This window comes from Dicentrarchus labrax, unplaced genomic scaffold, assembly GCF_905237075.1.
Source record: "Dicentrarchus labrax unplaced genomic scaffold, dlabrax2021, whole genome shotgun sequence".
Taxonomy (NCBI): domain Eukaryota; kingdom Metazoa; phylum Chordata; class Actinopteri; family Moronidae; genus Dicentrarchus; species Dicentrarchus labrax.
This window is the reverse complement of record NW_026136853.1, coordinates 225,071-252,449: the sequence shown is the minus strand read 5'-3', so window position 1 is coordinate 252,449 and position 27,379 is coordinate 225,071. Positions and strand designations below refer to the sequence as shown.

General features: G+C 41.3%; 1 protein-coding gene and 2 long non-coding RNA genes across 9 annotated transcripts in view; 2 read left to right on the top strand and 1 right to left on the bottom strand.

Moving 5' to 3' along the window:
• Positions 1-27,288, top strand: part of pex5lb (peroxisomal biogenesis factor 5-like b) — a 33,679-nt gene extending 6,391 nt beyond the window's left edge. Inside the window, exons 2-14 of one of the 2 annotated variants that reach the window (XM_051394400.1) lie at positions 4,647-4,742; positions 7,613-7,727; positions 10,291-10,569; positions 11,961-12,078; positions 12,298-12,385; positions 13,349-13,447; positions 15,444-15,563; positions 18,341-18,484; positions 18,809-18,879; positions 19,451-19,657; positions 19,873-20,038; positions 21,550-21,707; positions 22,650-27,288. In XM_051394400.1, the coding sequence (XP_051250360.1) occupies positions 4,647-4,742; positions 7,613-7,727; positions 10,291-10,569; positions 11,961-12,078; positions 12,298-12,385; positions 13,349-13,447; positions 15,444-15,563; positions 18,341-18,484; positions 18,809-18,879; positions 19,451-19,657; positions 19,873-20,038; positions 21,550-21,707; positions 22,650-22,848 (1,860 nt within the window). In that variant the 3' untranslated portion in view covers positions 22,849-27,288. The remainder of the gene's footprint in view (positions 1-4,646; positions 4,743-7,612; positions 7,728-10,290; positions 10,570-11,960; positions 12,079-12,297; positions 12,386-13,348; positions 13,448-15,443; positions 15,564-18,340; positions 18,485-18,808; positions 18,880-19,450; positions 19,658-19,872; positions 20,039-21,549; positions 21,708-22,649) is intronic. The other variant, XM_051394401.1, reaches the window with a different exon arrangement.
• On the top strand, positions 458-4,158 carry LOC127360153 (uncharacterized). The gene is made up of 2 exons (XR_007883309.1): positions 458-3,785; positions 3,944-4,158. It is a non-coding gene; the product is annotated as an uncharacterized LOC127360153 (long non-coding RNA).
• On the bottom strand, positions 5,115-6,172 carry LOC127360149 (uncharacterized). Of its 6 annotated transcripts, XR_007883303.1 has the most exons (4): positions 6,043-6,172; positions 5,912-5,965; positions 5,706-5,863; positions 5,483-5,626 (listed from the first exon to the last, which is right to left on the bottom strand). It is a non-coding gene; the product is annotated as an uncharacterized LOC127360149 (long non-coding RNA). The 6 variants fall into 6 exon arrangements; XR_007883305.1 differs by lacking the exons at positions 5,483-5,626; positions 5,912-5,965 and adding an exon at positions 5,115-5,399 and having other exon boundaries at positions 5,706-5,886; positions 6,041-6,172; XR_007883300.1 differs by lacking the exon at positions 5,912-5,965 and having other exon boundaries at positions 5,706-5,886; positions 6,041-6,172.
• Positions 27,289-27,379: the final 91 nt, after the last annotated feature.

Below are 27,379 nucleotides of genomic sequence, written 5' to 3'. Positions count from 1 at the left end.
ATTAGCAGCAGTGGTAATATTGTCAGTAGTGATATTATCAGTAGTGATATTATCAGTAGTGATATTGTCAGTAGTGATATTGTCAGTAGTGATATTAGCATTATTAGCTGCAGTATTAGCAGTACCACAGTTTCAGGTTCCTGTGAGGATGCTAACTGTTTGTGGAGAAGCAGCGAGCTCAGCACAGCTGGGACTCTGTGGGCTGATGGAGGACTGTTTGCTCAGCACAACAGCAGGTTATTTATAGTCCTACAGCATCACACACACACACACACACACACACACACACACAGACACACACACACAGACACACACACACACAGACACACACACACACACACACACACACACACACACACACACACACACACACACACACACACACACACACACACACACACACACACACACACACACACACACACACACACACACACACACACACACACAACACACACACACACACACACACACACACACACACAGACACACACACACACACACACACACACAGACACACACACACACACACACACACACACACACACACACAGACACACACACACACACACACACACACACACACACACAGCTGGGCGACCGACACTGTGACAGAGTGAGGAAACTGAGAAAAAGAGAGCGTTTTACGGACGTTATCAGTTTCCTTCGAACAGACACAACAAGGAAGTTTTAGTAAATAAAATAATAAATAAAATAATCTGCAGCTGGTTAACTTTATTATTAATTAATGACCAATGGAAACGTAATACAGCACCACTGTATCACAAATATAATACAGCTCCCAACCTTCTCTCTCCGCTTCCCTACAGTGCCAACAGTGTGCAACAGTCAAAGCTAACATTACTGCTAAGCTAGTGGAACATATTGTATAATATTGGATAATGTTAGCTTGCTTGCTAACGTGATGAATTATACTAGCTAATGTCTTCTGACAGTGTTGATTTTAGCCAACAATAAATGATGTAGCTGCACAAAGCTAACGATAGCTTTCTACTAGCCAAAAGCGATGCGAGACATCAGGCTAGCTTACTGTAGCTAAGCTAAACTGGGATTGTCCTCCATGTAGAGTGAAACGTAGCAACCACATTGCTAACCAACTGTTCTCCTGTAGTGTTGTTCTAACTCTGGTTAGCAGCTCGGTGCATATTGTACAGGTCAATGCTAATCAGTGGCGTCCGGCAGGGCGAGTCTGCGCGTCTGGAAGCTCTAAAACATTTAAACCAACCGCTGACGATCTAAAAACAAGACCGATTATTTCTCACCAAAAATGTTTCCAGAAACACATTTCAATGAACAATTTTCTTAATTTAAGAGAAAGTTAGAGGAAGAGGAGGACGCAGCAGAGACGGGAGAGGACGAGGTCGGCAACAGAAAGGCAGTTTGAGGCATTGTCACGCCGTAACGCCCAAATTCCATCGACAAATACACAAACTAACAACGTCAGGCAGGAAATACGCTCTGAAGCAATTGGAAGACGTACAGAGCCAAACGCAGCGCAGACTCTTCCTGTTGATGAAGTCTACGCCCTAAAGTCTCTGTGAAAGAAGTTTCGTAAAGAGTTCATTGATCTGATCCGTTGGCCCGTTACAGACAGATGGTTCATCCAATCCAATGAGCTGAAACATGTCTCTGTGTAGTGACTATCAGTCGACCTGTAAACTGATAAATGTTTGTAATCAATAGATGATGTTGGTCTGAGACATGAACAGTATTCATTAAGAGTCAGAGTCATTCTTTAATAATCCTGGCGGAGACTCGATGAAATGTCACGTTGTTGCTCTCTTCCCTCCATCATGCTTCTGACTCTGTCTAATAATAAAACTGTGGATGATGTTTTATTGATAACCTCGTCCTGCCTGCTGGGTTCACTGAGGCACATTTCACTCCCGTCAGCTCCACTTTCTCCACCAGCAGACGCCTGTCACGACTTATTGTTCTGTTACTGAACATTAGGAGGCAACCAGTTCAACCTCACAGCTGCATTAAGGGCAAACAATCGGTACTAACAGGAATCTGTGGGATGTGAAATGAGGTCGACGTCTGGCAGGAGGCTTTCAGTTAAAACGGATTATAAAGGGTGAGAACAGAAACACATCGCTGATGTTCCTTTAATCAAACTTTAACATAGTTGTACAGAGAATGTATCCTTGTATTGAGATCCTTGAATGTAGATCTTATTCTTGCATCTAGATCCTTGTGTCCAGACCACTGAATCTAGAGCATGATCTGATATCCTTGGATCTAGATATCTGGACCACATCATTGTACCTGGACTCTTCGTATCCCTGCATCTTCATTGTCACCTTGTTTTTAGATCCTTATCTGGATCTTAACCTTGTATAGAGATAGTATCCTTGTATCTAGATCTCATCTCTGTGTCTAGTTCCTTGTAAATAGGTCTTACCCTTGTATTAGGATCAGATTCTTGTGTCTAGATATTTTAATCTGGATCATAGTCTTGTATCTGCACGCTGGTATGAAGATTGTATTCTTATATCTAGATCACATATAAAAAGGCCTTACCTTTGTACTCTAGATCTCTTCTATCTATCTAGATCAGACTTCTGTATCCAGGCCCCTGTATCTAGATCCTATCCTTGTATCTGGATGCTGGTATGAAGATTGTATCTTTGTATCTGGATCTATGTAAATAGGTCTTACCCTTGTATTTACTGTAGATCATCTATGTAGATCATATCCTTGATCCTCGAGTCTTGTATCTGGGTTGTATCTCTGTCTCTAGTTCCTTTTTAATCTCTAATCTAGAATGCATTGTACCTATATTGGACTATTGTGTTTGGACTTTTTTATCTAGATACTGTATCTGGGTTGTATACTACTGTAACATGAAAAGCTAAAAATATTGGATTTACCAGCTGTTTGTTTCTTAGTAAAATACTGGCTGCCCCCTGTCTCCAGTGTTTGTGCTAAGCGAGGCTATCAGTTTCCCCCTGTCTCCAGTGTTTGTGCTAAGCTAGGCTAAACGTGGACCTATCTCTGTACTGGATGCACAGAGATGAAACTGAAGACGAGAGTTTTCAGAAAATAGTATTGAGTCCAGCCTTTTGTGCAGTACAGGAGTATTATTATTAGTATCATTATTATTGTTCATATTGTTATTAATAGTTAGTATTAATATTACTGTGAAATGTTATATCTTCAGTCTGAGGCTGGAGGATCATGAAGGTCAAGTGACTCTGTGCTCCGGTCCTCCTCCGGCTCTCTGTGGGTTTAACATACAGCTGCTAAGTGCTGCTGTCCGAGGGAATACACAGAGTGTGAGTGATTGTTGGGAACCAGTTTTCTCTTCACTGATGGATCTTTGAGTGTTGTTCCTTCGCAGCGAATCAGACCGAGAACAGTTCAGTGTCTAAACAGCGCGGGTTGTTGTTTTGTTGTTTTGCAGTTATTTTACCTTTCCTGCAACCAAAGTAAACTGCAATAAGTCGGGTTGGGGGGTCCTTTCTACCTTATTGAATCTAGTTTAATTTACCAGTAACAAATATATTGGAGCAACGTTGGTATCCGTGGCAATGTTTGTTTATCCGCAGATTGAATCATAAGTGAAGACGCGATCAATAATCTGATCACATGCGTCTTCCAGCTCCACAACTCCAATTTACATTATTTTATGTATTTTATAACCCCGCCCCCTTCTTAATGACAGACAGTCAGTGAGTGTGTGTCTGTGTCCAACTCTTCCTCACAGGTTAGTTAATGACAGACAGTCAGTGAGTGTGTCTGTGTCCAACTCTTCCTCACAGGTTAGTTAATGACAGACAGTCAGTGAGTGTGTCTGTGTCCAACTCTTCCCACAGGTAGTTAAGCAGACAGCAGTGAGGTGTCTGTGTCCAACTCTTCCTCACAGGTTAGTAATGACAGACAGTCAGTGAGTGTGTCTGTGTCCAACTCTTCCTCACAGGTTAGTTAATGACAGACAGTCAGTGAGTGTGTCTGTGTCCAACTCTTCCTCACAGGTTAGTTAATGACAGACAGTCAGTGAGTGTGTCTGTGTCCAACTCTTCCTCACAGGTTAGTTAATGATGTTACTGAGTCAATGTGAGCAGATTGTGTCTGTAGATTGAAGAGAATCAGAGTCTCTCTGATGGTGGAAATAAAGGTTTTACTTCCTTAAAACAGCTGTTTTTTGAATGGAGTTTGGTGTGACAGTGTGGAGCAGAGGGGATTTGAACCTTAATAATTCCCATAAACTGAGCTGACCGACCTTCTAATAATGAACCTTGGAAACAGCAGAAAGAAACAGGAAGTGGAGATAAACCCTCTTCTTCTGTGGTCTCGTAGTAAAAGGTGGATTAATAAACACAAACATTAGTTTACAGTAAAAGCAGAAACAGAAGATTCATTAAAGTCGCTGTATCTCATCAATAACTGTTAATGTATTTATTATTTGTAATCCAGTAGCTTTATATTCTTTTATGATGTAGACTCAGAGTTCCATTGCAGTGTCTTTATATTCACACATCATCCTTTCAATTATCTTCCATTGTAATCATTGTGCTGGTTTACACTGTGTGCAGCCACATGCTGCCTTGCTGGAGGGAATGTTGGCAGTGAGTGAATCTGAACCTGCTGAATGAATGAACCTGTCGATCTGCCTGTTGTAGGGGAAAGGGGAAAGGGTCGTTGCCATGGTGCTGAAGGAGCTTCCTGGTAAAAAGGCATCCTCAGAAGGAAACCCCCTCCTCACCGTGACAACCAAGGTTGGCATGACAACCACGTTTGTTTGTTATCTGGCACTGAGATTTCTTTTTGTTCTCATTTTCATTTTCATTTTTATTTTTGCTTGTTTTCATGTTCAGTTTCTACTCAAACATTCAGGCAGAAACGATCCAGCAGCTTCATTCTGTATTTTATCTTATTATTTTATCGACGTTCGTTTGTAATAGAAATAAAGTGAGCACAGAACTATAAATGTGCCTTTATCATAAATAAAATGTTATAACCTGCTCACTATGTCATATTGAGTTATTTTTATTAACTTTAAAGTCCAGATGAAATTAAACATGTATATTTAACCTTTTAAGATCACAAAATAATAAAACAATATTGTAAAAAAAATACCATAACATCTATAAACAGTACAACATATGGCAATTTCTCTGTATTTTTATATTAAAACCAATCATTGTGCCTTCCTGTGAAACTAAATGTGACGCGTGCTTACGTCAGCATGAACTAACTGATCAACCAATAATATCCTGATATTCACCCGTACACTGTACAAACACACCTTTATTAACACTGTACAAACACAACTTTATTAACACTATACAAACACAACTTTATTAACACTATACAAACACAACTTTATTATCACTGTACAAACACACAACTTTATTAACACTGTACAAACACAACTTTATTAACACTGTACAAACACAACTTTATTAACACTGTACAAACACAACTTTATTATCACTGTACAAACACAACTTTATTAACACTATACAAACACAACTTTATTATCACTGTACAAACACACAACTTTATTAACACTGTACAAACACAACTTTATTAACACTATACAAACACAACTTTATTAACACTGTACAAACACAACTTTATTATCACTGTACAAACACAACTTTATTAACACTGTACAAACACACAACTTTATTAACACTGTACAAACACACAACTTTATTAACACTGTACAGACACACAACTTTATTAACACTGTACAAACACAACTTTATTAACACTGTACAAACACACAACTTTATTATCACTGTACAAACACACAACTTTATTAACACTGTACAAACACAACTTTATTAACACTGTACAAACACACAACTTTATTAACACTGTACAAACACAACTTTATTAACACTGTACAAACAACTTTATTAACACTGTACAAACACACAACTTTATTATCACTGTACAAACACACAACTTTATTAACACTGTACAAACACAACTTTATTAACACTGTACAAACACACAACTTTATTATCACTGTACAAACACACAACTTTATGAACACTGTACAAACACAACTTTATTAACACTGTACAAACACACAACTTTATTAACACTGTACAAACACACAACTTTATTATCACTGTACAAACACACAACTTTATTATCACTGTACAAACACACAACTTTATTAACACTGTACAAACACAACTTTTTAAAAAAAACTTTATAAAAAAACAACTTTAACTTATTAACACTGTACAAACACACAACTTTATTATCACTGTACAGACACACAATTTTATTTTTTTATTTTATCACTGTAGAACCTTTATTATTCGGTGCATTCTGTCCCGGTCTGGACGTCTGGGAGTTCCCAGTCTGGCAGTCAGTCGTAACAGTATTGGCTACAGTGACCCTCCCTAATCCCATCTGATTTAAAAGTGTATCTTTATATTCAGATTTCACTGTTTATGTAACTTGTCCTCATTATCTAAATGACCTTGTATTCGTTGTTATTGATCAGTTGGTTGTGGCTTTGTGAGCTGAAACCTGTGGATGTTTTCTGGCTGTTTGTGTGAAGCATGAAGTGAGATCTGATCGGTGCACAGTGGAGCTGTTTGAGGATTAAATACAAGCATATTCCAGTTGACATGTGGATGTACACGGCTGTGTGGATTAGGATTAGGAAGTCAGACAACCACACAGATCTGTGATCAGGTTAAATCAGGCCTCAGTATGAACCAGTGAATTAATGTCCTACATTTCCCCAAATGCCTTTCAGTAACATCACTGTAATATAATATCCATAAGTTTGTTTTCAGTAGTGTTTAATCGGCTGATAATAAGAATCATTGTGTGTTTGTTAGAATGAGACGTTTGTATCTACAGAGGGAGCGGGTCCTCTTCTGGCGGAGTCCGCCATGTTGGACCGCCATGTTGAACCGCCATGTTTCTACAGTAGCCCAGAACAGACAAACCAAATGCCAGTGTTTGGTTAGACAGAGACATTACGGTAGTTTCACGCTCAGAAAGCTGAGCTGTGTTCAGTTAGTTGCAACTGACACTACCACTAGATGGCGCTGAATCCAACCCACTGGTCCTTTAAAGGAACTTTCTGACATTTGGGAAAATGAATAGTGTAGAAAATGTTCCTGCAGGGTTCCTACACTGGAAATGGATTCAAATGTTTGTATTTTAGCTCCTCACTCAGTAAACCTGGGTGTGTTTTTAGTCTGAAACCTGACTGTTGAAGTGCTGGAAAGAGACGCAGTAAAGAAACGCAGTAAGGTGCAGTAAAGAAACGCAGTAAGGTGCAGTAAAGAAACGCAGTAAGGTGCAGTAAAGAGACGTAGTAAGGTGCAGTAAAGAAACGTAGTAAGGTGCAGTAAAGAAACGCAGTAAGGTGCAGTAAAGAAACGCAGTAAACAGACGCAGTAAAGAAATGCAGTTAAGTGCAGTAAAGAGACGCAGTGAACTCCAAAAGGGTTTTGAATACTATTTCTATATTTGTACAGTATTAGTTTATTATTAGTTATCATCCTTCATCACATTGATTAAACTAGATTATCTGGTCTGTGGACTCTGGTCTGTGGACTCTGGTCTGTGGACTCTGGTCTCTAACTGTGGTGTTTTTGGTCTCCAGCTGGTTCGGGAGCAGCAGGAGAGTCGACCCCTGCTGAGTCCCTCCATCGATGACTTCCTGTCAGAGAGCCGGAGCGACGCCCCCTCCACCCGACCCCTCGCCTCCAACCCAGCAGGTAGACTTTAGCTAATTATCACCTCCTCTCTCCCCTCTGTCTCCCCTTTGTCTCCCCTCTGTCTCCCCCATCCGACAAAGCTCAGCAGGGACCCTCTGCTCCTCCTCCTTTTCCTCCCTTCAGTCTGCTCTCCCTCCATCCTCTCAGAAGGAGTAAAAGTGAATGAATGTCAGATGAGGATAATCTGGTTTTACATCTACAAAAACATTCATGTGGAGGATGTGTCCCACTGGCTGTTACAATGTTAGTGTTGGTGTATGGACTATATATATGTAGCTAGTTAGCTAGCATTTTGCTAACATTTGCTAACTTAATATGTGACTATCAGCATCAGTTAGCCTAGCACATAGCATATTTAATTACATGAAAGGAGGAAGTTGACCGAGGCTTGCTCAACTGTGATTGGAGCACAGAGCAAATGGGGCGGGGCTTAGGAAGGGTCAGTCCATCCTGAGGAGAACATAAACATCTGAACCACATTTCATCACAATGCATCCGGTAGTTGAGATATTTCAGTCGGGAACAGAGTAGAGGACCGATCTTAGCGTCTGTACAGCAGCGCTCACTTGTTTTGTTAAACAGAACCATCTGGGGACTGTTTGGAGAAGGGCAGTAATGTTAGAAACAAACTTGCAGATTGTTTTTCACTATTATAGTCGAACCTTAACCAGATCAATGATCCAGTCGGGAGAAGAGCAAAATCTTCAGTGAATTGATTGATCATATCGATACCATTATTGATTGATTCCTGATCAGTTTTCTGCGTTTTATTCTCTCTGAGTCTGAACACAGAGTAGTGACTGCACTTCGTTTCTTCCTCTCCGCCATCACTCTTTCCTCGGTTCTTGACTCCCATTCCTATCCGTTGCTCTCTGGTACTGATATACCTGGTGTAAGCAGCATCTATGCTAACCTGTTTAGCAGCCAGCATTGTTGTTTTCAAACAATTCAATTCAGTTTTATTTGTATAGCGCCAATTCATAACAGAAGTTATCTCAGGACACTTTTCAAATAGAGCAGGTCTAGACCGAACTCTTTAACATTAATTACAGAGACCCAACAGTACCACCATGAGCAAGCACTTGGAGACAAGGGCAAGGAAAAACTGCCTGTTAAAAGGCAGAAACCTAGGACAGATCCTCCGGCTCTAGGTGGGTGGTCGTCTGTCTCGACCAGTTGGGGTGAGAGAGAGAGAGAGAGAGAGAGACACAGAGACAGACAGACAGACAGACAGACAGACAGAGAGTTGAACAGCAAAACAGTCACTTCCTGCTGCGTCACACTGCCAGCAGTTCCTCAAAGGTTGCTGATTGGCTGTGGTTGGACTCAGAGATTGAAGCCTGGTAAGATGGATTCTCTCGTAATTAAGTTAAGAGCGGCTGCAGAATAAATATGAGAACATCTCTTCACTCCTCTTAAATTCACTGGCCTCCTTCCTTTTCCTTTTCTTCTTTCTCCTCTGCTCCTTTTGTGATTCTCCCAAAGCTCTTTTGTTCTGGTCCAGCTTCCTCTGCTGACCTCCGCCTCCGTTTTCCCTCTCTTCCTGTCCTCCTCTAACTTTGCGTCCTTAGCTGTCCTCCTTCCTCCTCTGTGCCCATCTGTCACCTCCGACTCAGCAGGTACACTCGCCATTAATTAACACCTCTGACCTGCTCCCTCCCCCTGTCTGCTCAGTCCTCCTCCTCACATTCATTATGAGTCTTAAACAGACTCACTGCTGTTTGTTTGTTTCTGGATTTTCAGCTGAAATTTCATCTGGCGTCATGTTCCGGAGTCTGATAATGACATTTAAAGGTCACTGTGAATGAGCTCAGTTTAGACGAGAAATGCACATAATGCATTCTCTGACCAATTATTGGTGCTTAAAATGAACATGTAATCTAATATTCAGGGCCAGTATTGATTACAGACTGTCAGTAATGCAGTAAACTGTTCGAACTGCAGGTTTTCTGACACGTTTGTGACGCAGTGGACCAGAATATCTGCCACGGTGTGAAAGTCAAATATGATTTATCAACCAGTCAGACGTGTGCAGTGAAATACGTTGTCACCGCCACTGACACATCCAGTAAAAAAGAAACAGAAAGGAACAAGATAAATGTAGATGTCAAAGACATTTAACAGTAGGCAGTATATCAGTCCCTCCAGGAAGTTACAGAATTAATGCAATTTCAGCCAATACCCATGAATTCTGTGCAACCTTGCAAATTTGTCTGATCACTGCAACTTTTCTGCACATATGACCAATCATAGTCCTCAATCACCAAACTACTAGCGGTGAATCTTTTGGTATCTCAAACTCAGGTTGTTATTGTCAGTGTCTGACAGCATTATGGAAAGGATCCCTACACAGATGGACCTTTAGTTTAACCACAAATAGCCGTAATATCACTATCACTCTCAACCAGACTCCAGAGACAGAAACACTCATTTTACCTTCTGATCATCGTAACTTTATTAAAATGGACAGAAACGGAATAAAACTCACCAAAACTGTCTTTGTTAGTCTTACGCTTTAGGTTATGTCTTTGTTATCAGATATTGACCCGCCATTGTTCTGCAGTTCTGTCCACAGCTCTGGACCTGGTGGACCTCAGTGAGCCGGGGGAGAGCAGCGGGGGCAGCTGCAGCAGTGGGGGCAGTAATGGTGGTAGTACTGGCAGCAATAGTGTCGGTGGCAGCAGCACTAACAAGGACCCGAGGAGGAGCCCTCTGAGGCGGAAGGGCAGCTCGAGGAGCCCTCGGCGCCGGACGAGACCTGAGGAGACAGAGCTGATCCAGGTTGAGGTGGAACACCTGCCTGCAAGTCCCAGAACACCTGAGAGGATCTCACTGGACTCAGGTACTCTAACACACAGGAGGCATGTGGCAGCAGATAATTCACATATTCATTCATGTTTATTAGATGTTTATAAGCTTTTATCAGCTGATAATGTGTACAATATAATGGACCAAGAATAGAGCCCTGAGGAACTCCACAGTGGCCAAAATATCAGTTAAATGTAGAAAGTGTATCTGCACTGAAACTGTGATGTTTCACTGGCACCAACATTTATATTTAAATGATACAAGTAAATCATAACTGTGTTCAAGTGAAGTCAGTTTTATTCATGTAGAGGTTTGAACAGTGCGAGGATAAAAGGTGAAAGGGACAGGTGCAACCAGGTGTGTCAAACTGCTGATGGAAAACACACTTAACGCCTCATCCCAAAAATTGCACTCTCACAGTATAATTCACTCTATAATGAACACACATGATGAACAGATGAAACGCATATTTTTAGACTTCCTGAAGAGATCCATAAAAGATAAAAGGCCATAAATCAGCCTTCCTTATCCTCACCAGAAAGAAAGGTTGTCTGCACTGTACGCTGCTAACAGCTAATTCAGCACACACCCTCTTTTCCTATTTCTATTTCCAACTAAATCGAATGATCTTTTCTTCCTCTTTTGCTGCAGATAAAGATAAATCACTGATATCAAAAACACTGAGACACTTTCCGCCCCAAATCAAACCTCATAGGATGTCACAAACTCCAGATCAGCTGCTTCAGGTTGTTTTTAGCTGCTCGTCCTCATCTTGTCGTTCATTTGGTTAAAAGCTTTGGTCAGTCGTGAGTAAAAACCAGTGGATGCTGACTTTAATCTGAGCTTTTACTGTGATGAGAATTTAACTTCCTGTTTCACCTCTGTGTCCTTTCACTCTCAGATTGTGATAAACAAACAGATTTTAGGACTTTTGTCTACGCAGTTTTCCATTATAATTCCAGTTCCAGTGACAGACTTGTGTCTTATGTTTGTAGTTTTGGTGATTATTTCTTCATAAAGACAGAATTCACTATAGATTAGTTAAAGGGTGTTATTACGGATGGACTTTACTTATATATCAGCTTTCCAAACTCTCAAAGTGCTTTCAAACTATATGCCACATTCACACCCCGATGACACAGCATCGGGAGCAATTTGGGGTTTGGTATCTCGCTCACACCTCAACATGCAGCGGAGGAACCAACCTTCTGATTAGTGGACCTGCTCTACTGCTGAGCCACAGACCCCAATAACAGTGGTGTTAGTAGTTAGTGTTGGGAGCACGGAGACCCTTAAAGTCCAAATTAAATTAAAAATGCCTTTTTAACCCTTAAAGATTACACTGTGCCCTATTTAATTACAAAAACATGAATTCATCAGTGAATCTATCAGATCTGAAGCATCAGGTTGTTGTTGTGTTCACAGTCAGTCTGTCGTCTCCTCTGGACAAATGGGACGAGGTGAACCTTGACGTAGAGGACGGGGGACGCAGGAGATACGAGAAGAGATGCACCTCCCACCACTCCTCCAGTGAACTGCTGTGGTAAATATAAAACGCCCTGATGTCCTTTCTGCTCTCCACAGGATGAACCCTCCAGACTCTATGTACTTTACTCAAGCATATGTTTTGAGGGCAGGGATACAGTATTCCTCTGACCCCTTTAGAGTCAATCAGTCATGAGGATGTTGTTTGTTCAGACTTTAGGGGCCGCTAACAGAGCTTTAACTCTGGTTAATACTGGTTTGTATTTTGTTCCTGCAGGTCTGCAGAGTTTAAAACTGATCCTCTAACAAAGAACTCCTTCGACATCCACAGCTTCGATGACCTCGACTTCATATCTTCAGCACAGGTCAGCTGCCGTCTCACACCGCTGCTCAGTCCCCCCAGGAAGTCGCCGTGCTGTGGTTGCAACAGTTAACGCAAATCTAAGATTTATATTTGCTGTGGCTCAGAGGCAGAGCGTCCACTAATCGGAAGGTTGTTGGTTCGATCCCTCACTCCTCCCGCCACATGTCGAAGTATCCTTGAGCAAGATGCTGAACCCCGAATTGCTCCTGATGCATCAGTGTGTGAATGTGTGTGAAAGGGTGAATGTGGCTGTAGTGTAAAAGCGCTTTGAGTGGTTGGAAGACTAGCAAGGTGCTATACAGGTCCATTTAGCATTTACCATTTAAACAGTCCTTGTGAATTCTGCATTTTTGACCAATCACTGCAACTTTCCTGCTAATTCGACCAATCATTGTAGTTTCCTGCGCAGAACTTTGAGCCACATGTCACCAAACTCATCTCCTTGTTTCTAGTTGTGAAGACGTGTGCGACACAATGGTCTCACATCGACCCTCCAAACAGTATGAATTTATTTGAAAATGTAATGTATCTATAAAAATGTATCTATTTAATAATGATTAACAAAAAACCAATGAAGAATTTATTTAGAAAATCTGCTGGGAAATCAGGTCCAACCAACCCCAAAGTAATCCTGTGAAATCCAGGAGGGACTGAGTACTGATATTACTATAAATACTGTGATACTCTTCACAGACACTTTTATTCAAAGTGAAACTGAACAGATGAGAAATAAAGACTGTCCTGAACCAGATACAGTGTGTAGTTCAGGGAGCCTTGGATAACAGAGCGTCCCCTGTAGATGCTGGTGCTTAGTTCAGGTGTCTCTTTAAGGATGACTTTGACTTTGTTTTAAGTTTTTGGTGTCTGTTGGTTTGTCGTCACTGTCTCACTGACCTCTGTGTGTGTGTGTGTGTGTGTGTGTGTGTGTGTGTGTGTGTGTGTGTGTGTGTGTGTGTGTGTTCAGGACTGCGGGGCGTCCAGGCAGCGCAGGCGGACTCGTTCCTTGTTGGCCAGGAAGGAGTCTCTGGAGGACGAGTTTGTCAGAGCGAAGGCTGCTGTTGAGGTATTTAACACATTTACAGACATTACACAGACTCACACGAACCACCGACCCAAAAATCTGCTTTCTTCCAATTGGGGACACGGCTTTTGTTTCCAGTTAACTGGTCTTTAGTCTGACATGAGTTCCTGAAGGTCTGGCTTTGCTCTTTCTGTAAAGGTCCTCTCTGGTTTCCCTTCGGGTCTGATGGCGGTGTTCTGTCAGAGTGCTCCAGCAGCAGTCAGTGTGAAATATCAGATGTGAGCTGATATCATCAGATTGTTGCTGATCAGAGATCCATCCTGTACTTCCTGTCATCCGAGTCTCCTGTTAGAACTCTGCGACTCAGCATCCAAATGAATGACGCTGCGCTCGGATCAGCTTTCATTTCTGAATGTGGAGAGACATGAGACAGACGTTGACTCCACATTACAGATTCCAGTCTGTAGTCTCAGCAGCTTGTGTCCTGCTTCGTCTCAAAACAAAAACTTGACAATTTAGTTTCTGTTGGTTTCTGTGAGAATGAAACAGATCCACAAAACAAGAACGTTTCCAGGTTAGTTCAGGACAGTCCAGTACGGTTCAGATTGGTTCAGGTCAGTTCCGAATGGTTCAGGTTGGTTCAGGACAGTCCAGTACGGTTCAGGTTGGTTCAGGAGGGTTCAGGAGGGTCCAGGAGGGTCCAGGAGGGTTCAGGATGGTTCAGGACAGTCCAGTAAGATTCAGGTTGGGTCAGAATGGTTCGGGTTGGTTCAGGCAGGTTCGGGATTTGATTGAGTCTGGAGGAGGTGAAGTGGACTAACAGCTCAGTGATTGAAGTGCAGATTTTCTCTGTCACAGAATTAATTTGAGGCTCTTGTGTCGATGAGTTTGTGTCGTTCTGCTCTTCAATCCCGTCAGCTCGGCTCAGTGAACCAATCACAGCGTCTCCTCTGATTGAACAGCCGCTGATTAAAAGCTCTTCTTCATCACAGCTCGCAGGTTCTGAATTTAGCTGCAGGTGTTTTAATCCAAACAGACACCAAGGTCAGCTGCGTCTGCCCTGTTCAGTTTAAATAAAGGTCATTGTATTATTGTACAGCAGTGGATTCAGAGAGCTGACTGATGAAAGGAGAAACCTGAATGCAGATGCTTCTACACTATTAGGCAATTAACATCCCATCAGGCTCTGAGGCATCTATACAACACTGAGCAGGACCGGTTGATTCTGGTTTGGTATTAAGATGGAAAAGAGTTTGAAAGAGGGTTCATTGTCCAAAAACCAGCACCTGGAATTTAGAAAAGCAGCTTTACAGGAAACTGTGAGTGTGATCAGGCAGAGGTGAAGTAAAGGTGAAGAGGGCTGACAGTGTTTTCCTCCTGCTGAGTATTTAATGATGGACTCAGTTGGAGTCGTGATCCAGTATTTATATGGTCCTGCATTATACAGCTGCAGTCTGGGCTCGGAGAAGAGTCTGACATCCCACTCTTCTTAAGAAATCATTTTCCAGTAGTTTTTCTTGACAGTTCAGGACAGCACTTCACACGGTAGTCATCGTTAGCTCGCTTTGGTGCCACGTTTGGCTGGCTGATTTTTCTGAGTAACAGTAATTCATTTGGCTACAGCACAGGCTAAAATACAATTTCAATGTTCAATGTGTTTCCATGACTGGAAAACTAGTCTCACTGTTTCCAGGTTTTCCAGTGGGAGTGGGATCCCTGTACTGGTTCCTGCAGTTCAGTTTGTGATGGAAACTAAAGGTGGACAGCTGTGCTATGAGCTACAAGAAGCCTGGGGGCTTAAAAACCGAGACTACAACTCTCAGGGTGCATTTCACAACTAACAGCCAAGCACAGTGTTTCACATCCTTCTGCTGCTGAAGCTAAAAGCTGATCAAACATTCAGCTGTTTAAATCTTTCTTGCATGTGGAGTTTGAGAGACCGGGGGTGGCTCTGATGAAAGACACCGTCCTGCTGCATTGTGGGAAATGTAGGCTCCAGTGATTCTGGACTGACAGAGTGTTTGTTGTTGTGTTTCAGTCGGACACAGAGTTCTGGGACAAGATGCAGGCCGAGTGGGAGGAACTGGCTAGAAGGAACTGGCTGGAGGAGTCTGAGGACCAGGGTCCAATCCCGCCTACCGTCTCACCGGCAGAGAAAGTGAGTCCACCTGTCCCCATAACCTTTGACCCCTCAGCCCTTTAAACATCTCTGTGTCACCAGCCTCAACCCGGCCACTGTTCACTCTCCATGCTTTACCCAGGATGCTTTGGGAGCTGACCTGTGGCAGACAAGTATCCCAGCATGCATTTCACAACCAGTGGCTGTAGTGGAGAATATGAGCAAAGCTGTTATTGTGTCATTAAATGTTTCAGGGCTGCAACTATCAATTATTTTCATTATCAATTAATCAGTCGATCAAAATGTTGATCAGTGTTTCCTCAAATGTCCACAACACAAAGATATTCATTGAAGTAGTTTAAAAAAAGGCACACAACTGCACACTTACAATTAGCTGATAATGATCCTGATCAGCTGGATTAGTAATCAATACTCACATTATTACATTTTAATTAAATTTTAAAGAGTACGGTCTAGACCTGCTCTATTTGAAAAGTGTCCTGAGATAACTTCTGTTATGAATTGGCGCTATACAAATAAAATTGAATTGAATTGAATTGAATTGAATTGAATTATTAAAGCATCAATAAAACTAATAACGTCAGACAATCGTATCAGACTTCAATCAGTCAATGTCATTGAAACAGTGTATTCTGATCAATATCATCCATAAAGATACAGTGTATTCTGATCAATATCATCCATAAAGATACAGTGTATACTGATCAATAATCAATAAAGATACAGTGTATTCTGATCAATAATCAATAAAGATACAGTGTATACTGATCAATAATCAATAAAGATACAGTAAATTCTGATCAATAATCAATAAAGATACAGTGTATTCTGATCAATATCATCCATCAAGATACAGTGTATACTGATCAATATTGGATTCATTCTCTATCTCAGGAGGTTTTTCTGTGTATTTCTGGTAAAGTGAGTTGACCTGAATGAGAGGCAGTTATTAATAATGACAGATTATTACTGAATGGATGTTAGTCAGCATTAATCTGTAGTTTTAATCCTCTGACCTGAGATCAGATCAGTAATCCTGCTGTAATCCCTCCTCCACTCAGGTGTTACATCACCACTGCGACGGCTCTGATGTCGATGCGTTCTCTAACATCTGTTCACACGTGTCCAACACGTCATCTGTTCTTCCTCTCCGCTTGAAATTCAACACTTCCTGTACATATTTCACATTAAAAGCCTTTCAGCAGCTCAAACCCCTCCCATTTCTAGTAGGCTTTTAATGTGAAATTTGTACAGGAAGTTTTGAGTTTCTTTGACAGTAACTTAATGGTTATATATGTGACAGATATTCTCTATATAAAGACACAGAGTCACATGGTGTCTCTCTCCCTCTGCCTGTGTTGTATCGCAGCCTCTCTGTGGTTTGTTTCCATAGCCGGTCTGCTCCGACTGAAACTGCTGTTTTTATCATCTACGTCGGTGAATTAAGGATTTATTTCCACCAAACCAGAGTTGGTGGGTGCTGGAAACACTAGCTACATGGAGCTACTTCCTTCTTTTAGCGATTTTTTGCTATTTTCAAAAGGTTTCACTGACGCTAGCTACATTAGCATTAGCAGTTAGCTATGGCTTCTCCCTCTCCCTCTGCTCTGTCCTGCTCAGTGTGTCAGATGTTCAGTTATTCCTCTGCCTCCTTTAATGATAATGGTTCTTGTATTAAGTGTAGTTTATTTACTGCGCTGGAGGCGAGGCTTAGTGAGTTAGAGGAACAGTACCGCACCACAGAGATATCTTTAGCCGCTATAGTTAGCCAGCCCCCAGTAGCCGGTGCGGTCCGACCGAAGGTAGCTTCTGTTAGCCGTCCTCCGGTAGTTCCTCCGGTAGTTCCCCCGGTAGTTCCCCCGGTAGATCCCCCGGTAGTTCCCCCGGTAGTTAATTTATAATGTTATAAAGAGTTCCGTCTAGACCTGCTCTATTTGGAAAGTGTCCTGGGATAACTTCTGTTATGAATTGGCGTTATACAAATAAAATTGAATTGAATTGAATTGAATTAACAGAGACGGTTTTAATGAGTTTGATTCTGGTTCTGTCCACTTTGAAGTGGTTATTTTTCATTAAAGGTCCAGTGTGTAACATTAATACAATATTCAAAGGTATGTTTTCATTAGTTTATAATCAGCTGAAAATAAGAATTGTTTTGTATTTGTTACCGTAGAAAGAGACATGTTTATCTACGGAGGGATCAGGTCGTCGTCTATGGTGTCCAAACACTGGATCTAGTTTTCACAGCCACCATAGTTTCTCCTTTGCGCTTGGAAGGAGAAAGTGAAAGAGGGATCTTCTACTACACCACTAGATGCAACTAAATCCTAACTCTGTGTTTAATATGAATGTGTGAAATAGTGAATGGTGGATCTGCTTCTGAAGTTCTACTATGTGAACTATTGAAGTGAATTGATTTTTTTTGGAAAGCTAAGAATGAATTCTGACACTGAGGTGCAAGAAGACCTGTAGCTGTGATTTATTCTATTCACACTGTCTGAAAAACAGATTGAGTCACATATGAGCAAAAAAGAATCTGATTTGAGTCATTTGTGCCTGCAGTGTGAACACAGCCTCAGTGACAGACAAATGTAAAGCAGGGTATCCTCTGCGTAATAATAATTTTGGAACTGAGACAATTAGTTGTTTTATAAAATAAACTATTATAATGACTATGTTTACATGTAAACATTTGATACTTTCAGCTTCTCACTGAGGATTTGCTGATTTTCTTTCTCTTAACATTATAGTAAACTAAACATCTTTAACTCATTAATGTGGTTCGTTTCGTTCAGGGTTACTACTTCAACACCAACAACCCGTATAGAGACTGGCCCAATGCCTTCGCTGAGGGTCAGGAGAAAGCTCGGGAGGGAGACCTGAATGCTGCCGTGCTGCTGCTGGAAGCCGCCATCTTACAGGACCCGCAGGACTCTGAGGTGAACCTGTATACGAGTTAATATGTCTTCTTAAGGTCAGAAAAGTTGTTGGAACTTTTCTGAAAATTTGACCAATAATTGTAGTTTCCTGCATAAACATTGAGCTGTACGTCACCAAACTCAAACTGGTAATGTTGAACAAGTTGATTTTTAACAATTTTTTTTTTTTTACAGTTTTCTCTTTCTCCCAGAATTTCATAAAAAAAAAAAACCCATCAGTGTGCGACTCACCTGTGTGACTCACCTGTGTGACTCACCTGTGTGACGTTGAAGCAGCTGTTGTGACGTGAGCTGTTGGACTGACTCTTATTCGTGTGTTTTCAGGCCTGGCAGCTTTTAGGAATGACTCAGGCTGAGAACGAGAACGAGCAAGCCGCCATCGTGTCCCTGCAGAGGTCAGACTGTCACTGACTTTAATATTCAGATTATTTTAATGTGTTACTGGTATTAATGAATCTGTCAGTATCGTTTATCGATTCCGTTCCAGAACAAACTGATCAACTTCCTGCCAATCGTAACAAGATCAAACAGCACACAGTGTTGATCAGTCCTGTTGTTACCTGTGCTACTACAGTCACTACTATAAATGTAGTTGTTGCTACTGTTGTTGCTGTGCACCTCTGTCTGTCTGTCTGTCTGTCTGTCTCTCTCTCTCTCTCTCTCTCTCTCTCTCCCTCTCCCCAACTGGTCGAGACAGACGACCACCCACCTAGAGCTGAAGGATCTGTCCTAGGTTTCTGCCTTTTAACAGGCAGTTTTTCCTTGCCCTTGTCGCCAAGGTCTTGCTCATGGTGGTACTGTTGGGTCTCTGTAATTAATGTTTTAAAGAGTTCGGTCTAGACCTGCTCTATTTGAAAAGTGTCCTGAGATAACTTCTGTTATGAATTGGCGCTATACAAATAAAATTGGATTGAATTGCAAGCGGAGAGAAGCTAACCTGAAGCTAACCTGTGTCACCTGCTGCAGATGTCTGGAGCTCCGCCCCAACAACCTGCCGGCTCTCATGGCGCTCGCCGTCAGCTTCACCAACAGTGGCATGCAGCCGGAGGCCTGTGACGCTCTGCGCCGCTGGATCTGCCACAACCCCCGATACAAACACCTGGTCCTGGACCGCAGGAGCCCGCTACAGGGCTCCCCGGCCACGCCTCGCAGGGGCCCGCACACAGGCGGCAGGTAGGAAACGTACATCTGACCACTGCAGCTTCCAGTGGCTGCCATAATGAGAATGTCACTGTCTGAAGCTCTCTGATTGGATGTTCTTACAGCAATGACTTCTGGGAGTTGTAGTGGAAGTTTTAAGTTTTGTGTGTGTGTGTGTGTGTGTGTGTGTGTGTGTGTGTTTGTGTGTGTGTGTGTGTGTGTGTGTGTGTGTGTGTGTGTGTGTGCAGGTGTGAGCTTCAGGATGTGCTGCTGCTCTTTCAGGATGCGGCTCTGTTGAATCTGGACTGTGTGGATCCAGACCTGCAGACTGGACTGGGAGTCCTCTTCAACCTCAGCTCAGACTTCAACAAAGCTGTGGAGGCTTTTACTGCAGCGCTGTCTGTCAGACCACAGGTAACACACACACACACACACACACACACTCACAAGTAACACACACACACACACACAGTAGTACACAAGATTAAATATGGAAGGTTAAGTACGTTCACATTTGAACCAGTACGTGGGATTTAATATGGGTACCTTTTTTCTTTACTTTATGCTGTCTTTAATAATAAAAATTTATATTATAATTATAATAAACATTATATAATTCAATTATATAAGTTGCAATATATATATGTACACTGTAATATTTAACTGAAATCAGTCTGATATTCACATACTATTGGTTTCATGCTGAGGGTTCGGACAGACTAAAATATCTCACATAACACAACGTAATAATCATTAATCATTAATAATCATAATACTAATGTTAAGTTGATCAGTACACCTCCAGACATCAGAGCCTAAATCAGGAGAGCAAACCTAACCAGGATATAACAATTACACTCATTTTTCACAGAAATCCTGATAAAGATTCAGAGTGACAGTCCCCATAACCAATAATAACATAAGGGACACTGTCTGTCTGTCTGTCTGTCTGTCTGTCAACCAAAACTGTAATCAACTAGCTAATTAATTACCTGAAAGTTAGACGTGTTTCCAGCTTTACATTTTGCAGTCGGCTCCCTGATTCACTGTGGACAACTCTAGCTCTCTCTCTCTGTACACTACTTTACTCATATTCAATTCAGTTAATTTTATTTGTATAGCACCAATTCATAACAGAAGTAATCTCAGGACACTTTTCAAATAGAGCAGGTCTAGACCGAACTCTTTATAACATTATTTACAGAGACCCAACAGTACCACCATGAGCAAGCACTTGGAGACAAGGGCAAGGAAAAACTGCCTGTTAAAAGGCAGAAACCTAGGACAGATCCTCCGGCTCTAGGTGGGTGGTCGTCTGTCTCGACCAGTTGGGGTGAGAGAGAGAGAAAGAGAAAGACAGACAGACAGAGGTGCACAGCAACAACAGTAGCAACAACTACACTAATAGTAGTGACTATATGTGCTATATTGAACCAATCTGATCTCTCTTTTACGTTAGCTATCACACAACCATCATCAGCTCTCCGCTGTCTCTGTCCTCCACTCTGAGCTCTGTGCGAGAGAGCAAAGACAGCGGTAGAGAGCAGACACAACCTCACTCAACTGCAAGTGCAACAAAAGGCTCACAAACAAAAAGCCAAGAAGAGTAATTAATGAATGTAATCAATTATTGTAGAGAGGACGGAAAATAGCAGAATACAGACAGCTCATTCAGTAACTCAGGTGAAGACTGCCCTTAAGCACCAAACACTGGAGACAGAAACTCCCAAGACTTTATTTAGCTGAAACAAACGTAATATACAGGAAATGTCTGTTTGGTCAAATTAGCCCAACAAGCAGGAGGTTCATTTTATTGAGACTGGGACATGCAGCTGTTGGAGGTTTAGGTCTGAGACTCAAAGGGAACCGGGTGGTTGGAAACTTTCTGTTGCCTGTAAATGACTGTAAACTTCCTGTGTGTTCAGGACTACCTGCTGTGGAACCGTCTGGGTGCCACGTTGGCGAACGGAGACCGCAGCGAGGAGGCGGTAGAGGCATACACCAGAGCCCTGGAGCTGCAGCCCGGATTCATCCGGTCCAGGTACAACCTGGGGATCAGCTGCATCAACCTAGGAGCTCACAGGTAACACTGACCTGGTGGAGCCAGTCTGCACCTGATATTTCTTGGAGAAATTAACAACTAGCTGTTGTATGAAAAGTAAAATGATGGAGTAACTTCAGGGTTCATTTGAGGGGTGTAAGATGTGAATGTTAATGGTGTTGTCGGCAAGCCCTGCTGTGCTAACATTTCCAGAGCACCAACAAATCTAAAATCCAAAGTTTGGAAGACATTTGGATTCTATAAGAAGGAATGTTGGACAATAGTCAGTCCATCTGTAAGATCTGTAGGGCAGCAGTTAAGTCCACAATGGAGAGACAGCACAGTGACACCTGTTCAAGTGACGAGGAGTCTGTGGATGCTAACACAGCTAGTACAAGCAACAATATGCAAGATATTAAACACTGTCCAACCGCAACTGGGCGAGGTTGGAGGAGGTAATCACTGCAGGAAGTCTGTCTGTCTGTCTGTCTGTTGGAAAAGCAACCAACACAATGACTGTAACACTGAAATCAGACATTTGTCTTCAGTTTTATCCTATAAAGAAACAAGTACTTGGGATTCACTGATTTAAATATATGTATATATGACTTTTATAGAATTGTCATTCAGATTGCATTGAATCATATTGTCTGTGAATCGTATCGTAGCCCAGCTATCTGGATACGTATCAGATCCTCCTTAAGGGGCAGATACACATCCCTAATTAATGTAAAGGCTTTGATAGGAATCTGTGGTGAAACGAGTATGTTGCAATCTGCATCTACACCACTAGATGTCACTAAATCCTTCACACACGTCCTTTAAATAGAACCCGAAGAAGAACCAGAAGAGAGCTAGAAGTACAACTGTCCTGCAAGGTCTTTTCCTGATGGTCTGAACCATCGAGTTTTGTTCTTAAATCTTTCCGAATCCTTACATGAATGCTTACAGTAGATCTGATGTGGTCCTGATTTGATCCTGCAGGGAGGCGGTCAGTAACTTCCTGACGGCTCTGAACCAGCAGAGGCGGAGTCAGCGCTGCAGCCACCAGCAGATGTCGGCTAACATCTGGGCCGCCCTGCGAATCGCCATCTCCATGATGGACCGACCCGAGCTGTTCCAGGCTGCCAACGTCGGGGACCTGGACCTGCTGATGAGGGCCTTCGACGTGGGCGATGTGTGATGGCGGAGACGGACGGGACAGTTGGTTTGGTTTGAAACCAAAGAGCAACGGTGGAAAGCAATAGAACAGCACAACCCTTTAGCTTCCTGTAGGAACACTTCCTGTTTGTAACGCTGATGGCGAGACGTTCGGGGCGCTGACGCCTCCTGAAAAAGTCCTCAATTGTCTTCAGTTCACTTTTCAAGATTAGGCCTTAAAGCCATGAAGAATATGAGTTTATAAAGTCTTAATTTAAAGAGAAACTGAACAGCTCCTGTAGTCACACCCACCAGTGATGTCACAGTGTACCTGGAGTACATCTTACATCACTGAGTTCAACCACTGGACGCTGTTCAGTTGCTCTTTAAAGGTTCTTTATTTTCTAGTTTCTCTCTTTTATATTGGATCGTATTTTAGTGTTGGTACAAACTCTTCCTCCATCTTTATTCACATGTTGTCTTTGTACTCAGCATAATGTTTATTTCCACAACAACACAGTCGCGTCGCACTTCTTCTCATTGAAATGTCATCGACCCATTTTTTTTTTGTCACTTTGCTGTTTTTCCGGTCACTGTTAAAGGCATATTTCAGGTTTTTTAATGTGGGGTTCCTAAACTAATCTACATCAATCCTAGGCTAGCATTTTACCAACATTAGCTGTCAGATGTAACTAGCTAACGACTGATGTAGATTAGCTTAACGTATTCTAGCCTAGCACACAGCATCTAAGTTCACAGTTCGTCTATGTTGAAAACAAAATAAGTTTACCAAACATTACATTTACTTTCTATAATAAAATAATATAAAAACAAATTCAATTCTTCAACAAAAAAATATCTGAAAAGAAAACAAACAAAACAATAATCTTAAGGGTGTATCATAAGCTAGGTTATTAGCTAACATTTTGCTAACACTAGCTATCAGATATAACTAGTTGGCAACCATTTCATGTAGATTAGCTAGGTAGTTAGCTAGTGTTTTGCATACATTAGCTAAGTTAAGATGTGACTATATATGTGTCTCTTTTATTTTTTAACCATCTTCAAAATGTGGTTGTCTTTTCAAAACAGATTAGCCTAGCACGTAGCATATCTAAGTACAAACCCACATCATAAAACCTCAACTATCGCTTTAAGCTCCCACCAATGAACGTCAACACTTCCTGCACAAATGTTTGACACTAAAAACCTTCCTGGTTGGCTTTTATTGTGAAACATCTGCAGGAAGTGTTGAATTTGGATGAAATGCTGTGTTATATTGCGTTATATTGAATGTACCGTCTCATATTTAGTGGATTCAGTGATTATTTGATTGGATTCAGTTTCCTGTTTGACCTGTAAAAGTGACGAACCTGCTGCTTCTCTTCTCACTGACCTCTGACACTGACTGACAGCCTCCTTCAGTCTGAAACCTTCCTGCATCCTAAATGTCTTTATATTCATGTATATTATATTCCAACAATCACCAACTCTGGTTTGGTGGAAATAAATCCTTAGTTCACCGACATGGAAGTAAAATGTTTTGTAAAGATGGCTGCAACTTAAGCTAACGCTAGTCCTTGGGACAAACTAACAGTAGTAGTTTCTGCCACTGACAGACTCAGGTTGTTATTGTCAGTGTCTGACAGCATTATGGAAAGGATCCCTACAGAGATAGACCTTTAGTTTAACCACAAACAGCCGTAATATCACTATCTCTCTCCACCAGACTCCAGAGACAAAAACACTCATTTTACCTTCAGATCATCGTAACTTCATTAAAGTGAACAGAAACAGAATCAAACTGATTAAAAGCGTCTCTGTTAGTGTTTCCAACAACCACCAACTCTGGTTTGGTGGAAATAAATCCTTAATTCACCGACGTAGATGATAAAAACAGCAGTTTCAGTCGGAGCAGACCGGCTATGGAAACAAACCACAGAGAGGCTGCGATACAACACAGGCAGAGGGAGAGAGACAGGCAGAGGGAGAGAGACACCATGTGACTCTGTATATGGAGAATAGCTGGTTCTAAATCTAAATGTTTTGGATGAGAATGGAGCTCAGGGATGTCAGTGATGGTGACAACGAGGAGGAGGAGGAAGAGTTCTCACTGCTGTGACTGTAAAAATCAAACCACCTCCACCTGAAGCACTGACACAGTCTCTTTCTCTCTGGTTTCTTTCTGTCTTTCTTCCCTTTAAACCTTTAAAGCCATAAATGTCCACAATGTCAAACTCTCAGCGGTTCATTGTTCTGTTGCTGCCTGCTCTCAGGTCTCTCTCTCAGCTCACCCAGGTTGTTGATTGTCTGTTGTTTTATTCTGGCGTCTGTTCCCCTCACTTCCTTCCTGTCGTTGGCTCTCAGGTGAATCTTCCGGCTTCAGTTTGATCCGACAACAATTCAAAGCTGCAGCAGTTTCTCTGCTCAATGCACAAAACACACACACAGTCTATTTATACAGCATCAGATATTCACATTTTAGCCTTCATATCAAACGTAGTCAGAACTATATCTCATGTATTCCTGTTAATCAATATTTATTCTGTATTTTTAACAACGATTTGTTGCAGGTTTGTTTTGTTTAAAAAAGCTTCACTCGACTGCTGAGAACTCAGACTTTAAAGCTCCAGTGTGTCACATTACTGGAATATAATATTCATCCGCCATGTTTCTACAGTAGCCCAGAACGGACAAAAGGATTAATCTGCATAAACTTACTGTTACTTATATTCAGTACACACATACAGTACAAGACTATGAACTACAGGCTGAACTACCTTCTGCTGCTCATTTACACTAACGTATCCATCCCGCTATGATGACATCAAACGGTACCTATATCTCAGTATTTGGTTCATATCTGTGAAAACTGTGAAATCTTTAGTTTTAAATGTATATTATAACTAAAGATGTGATCACAGATGATATTATTATTATTGATCACATATATAAAATAATTGATCACATATATGTACTTATATGAGCTTCAGTCATCCAAGCAAACAGCTGATAGATCAATGAGAATAAACAGAGAATCCGTCAGAAAGAAGAATATTAAGTCTGATTGTTAAAATGATAAAAACAGAATACAGACAGAGAATGGATCAATATATCAGGAAAACTCATCTCTGATCAATATTCACAGGAAATAATCAAACCTCCTGCAGTTATTGAGTTCACTGTTTGGGTTCATTGATCAGTTGATCAGCTGTTCTCTGCTGTTATTGATTCTGATCAATATAAAATACACTGTAAATACAGATATCAGTTTAGTGATAGAAACTGCTCCCTTATGCAAACAGAAATAATTATTGATCAGTGAACAATCAGTGAACTTCAAGAAGTCCAGCTCTCCTCCTGCTGCCGCTCTGTGCACATGCTTTAAAGGCTGAGCTGTATTCAGTTGGTTACAGTCTGTAACCCGGTGGCGCTGAATCCCACACACTGGACCTTTAAAGACAGCTGAATGTTCTCAGGGGAAACATCTGGAACATGTTGGCCATGATGTTTCGTTATTTTGGTGTTTAACTCTCCATTCACGTTGCTGCTGAAGCTTCAGTGTTTAAAGGGAAGATTCACAAATAATGTTTCCAAATGTTTGAAGGAAAACCAACATTTTCCTTTACCTGACGAGCAGATCCACTCCGCCGCCACATATTTTAGTTCCAGTGTCGTGTTTTCACCGTTACAGTTATTTATTTATTTATGTGTTGACTGTCAGTCCCTACAGGAAGTGGCGATCGCAACAATTAGCACAAATTCAGCCGATTCTCCTGCAGGTTTTGCTGATCACAGCAGGGAAACGTTGAGCTGAACTGTTTCATTCTCACTGGAACCAGTTAAGTTCGGGTTTCAATGAATTATGCAAAAAGAAAGAAATCGCAGTTATTTTTGCTATATTCCAAAATTTTATCGCAAAGAAATACCTACAAACATCACAACATGCATATGATTTTTTAGAAAAGCTGCTGGAAATTTGTAACAATCCCCAAAGTCTGAAATCCTGGAGGGATTGATCGTTGGGAGAGATTATTGATTAATGGTTTTACACATCTGCTCCACATTGAACCAACGGCCACGTCTCAAGTGTTCAAATTCAGGGTCGACTAAAATCTACCAGATTGAGGTAATTTAGGTTGTTTTAATGTTTGTGTGGTTATTTTTTCATTTTCATCTTAAATGTAATTTCATTCTGGACCACAGCTGAAAAACAGCAGCTTTTAAATCTTGGAATAATAAAGTGATCTGAGAGATATTAAGTTTTAAACTGAGCAGTGATAGTGAAATATTCTGTATGTATTAAAGGTTTTCCTTCAGGTGATTGGTTGATTGGTTGATCAATCAGCTTGTGAATCTTCCCTCTGCAGCTTCGAATGAATCCTTCATATCTTTATGTTTGTGTAAATGATCAATGTACAGACAATAATCACATGTAAACTGATATTTTAGAAATTAAACAGCTGATGCAGAACCTGAAAAACGTCTCATCCTTTCCTTTGCTGACAGTACTTGAGTATTTGATTACTTATAATCAATAATTAGTCCACCGCTGCTAGAAACTCTTTGGACTA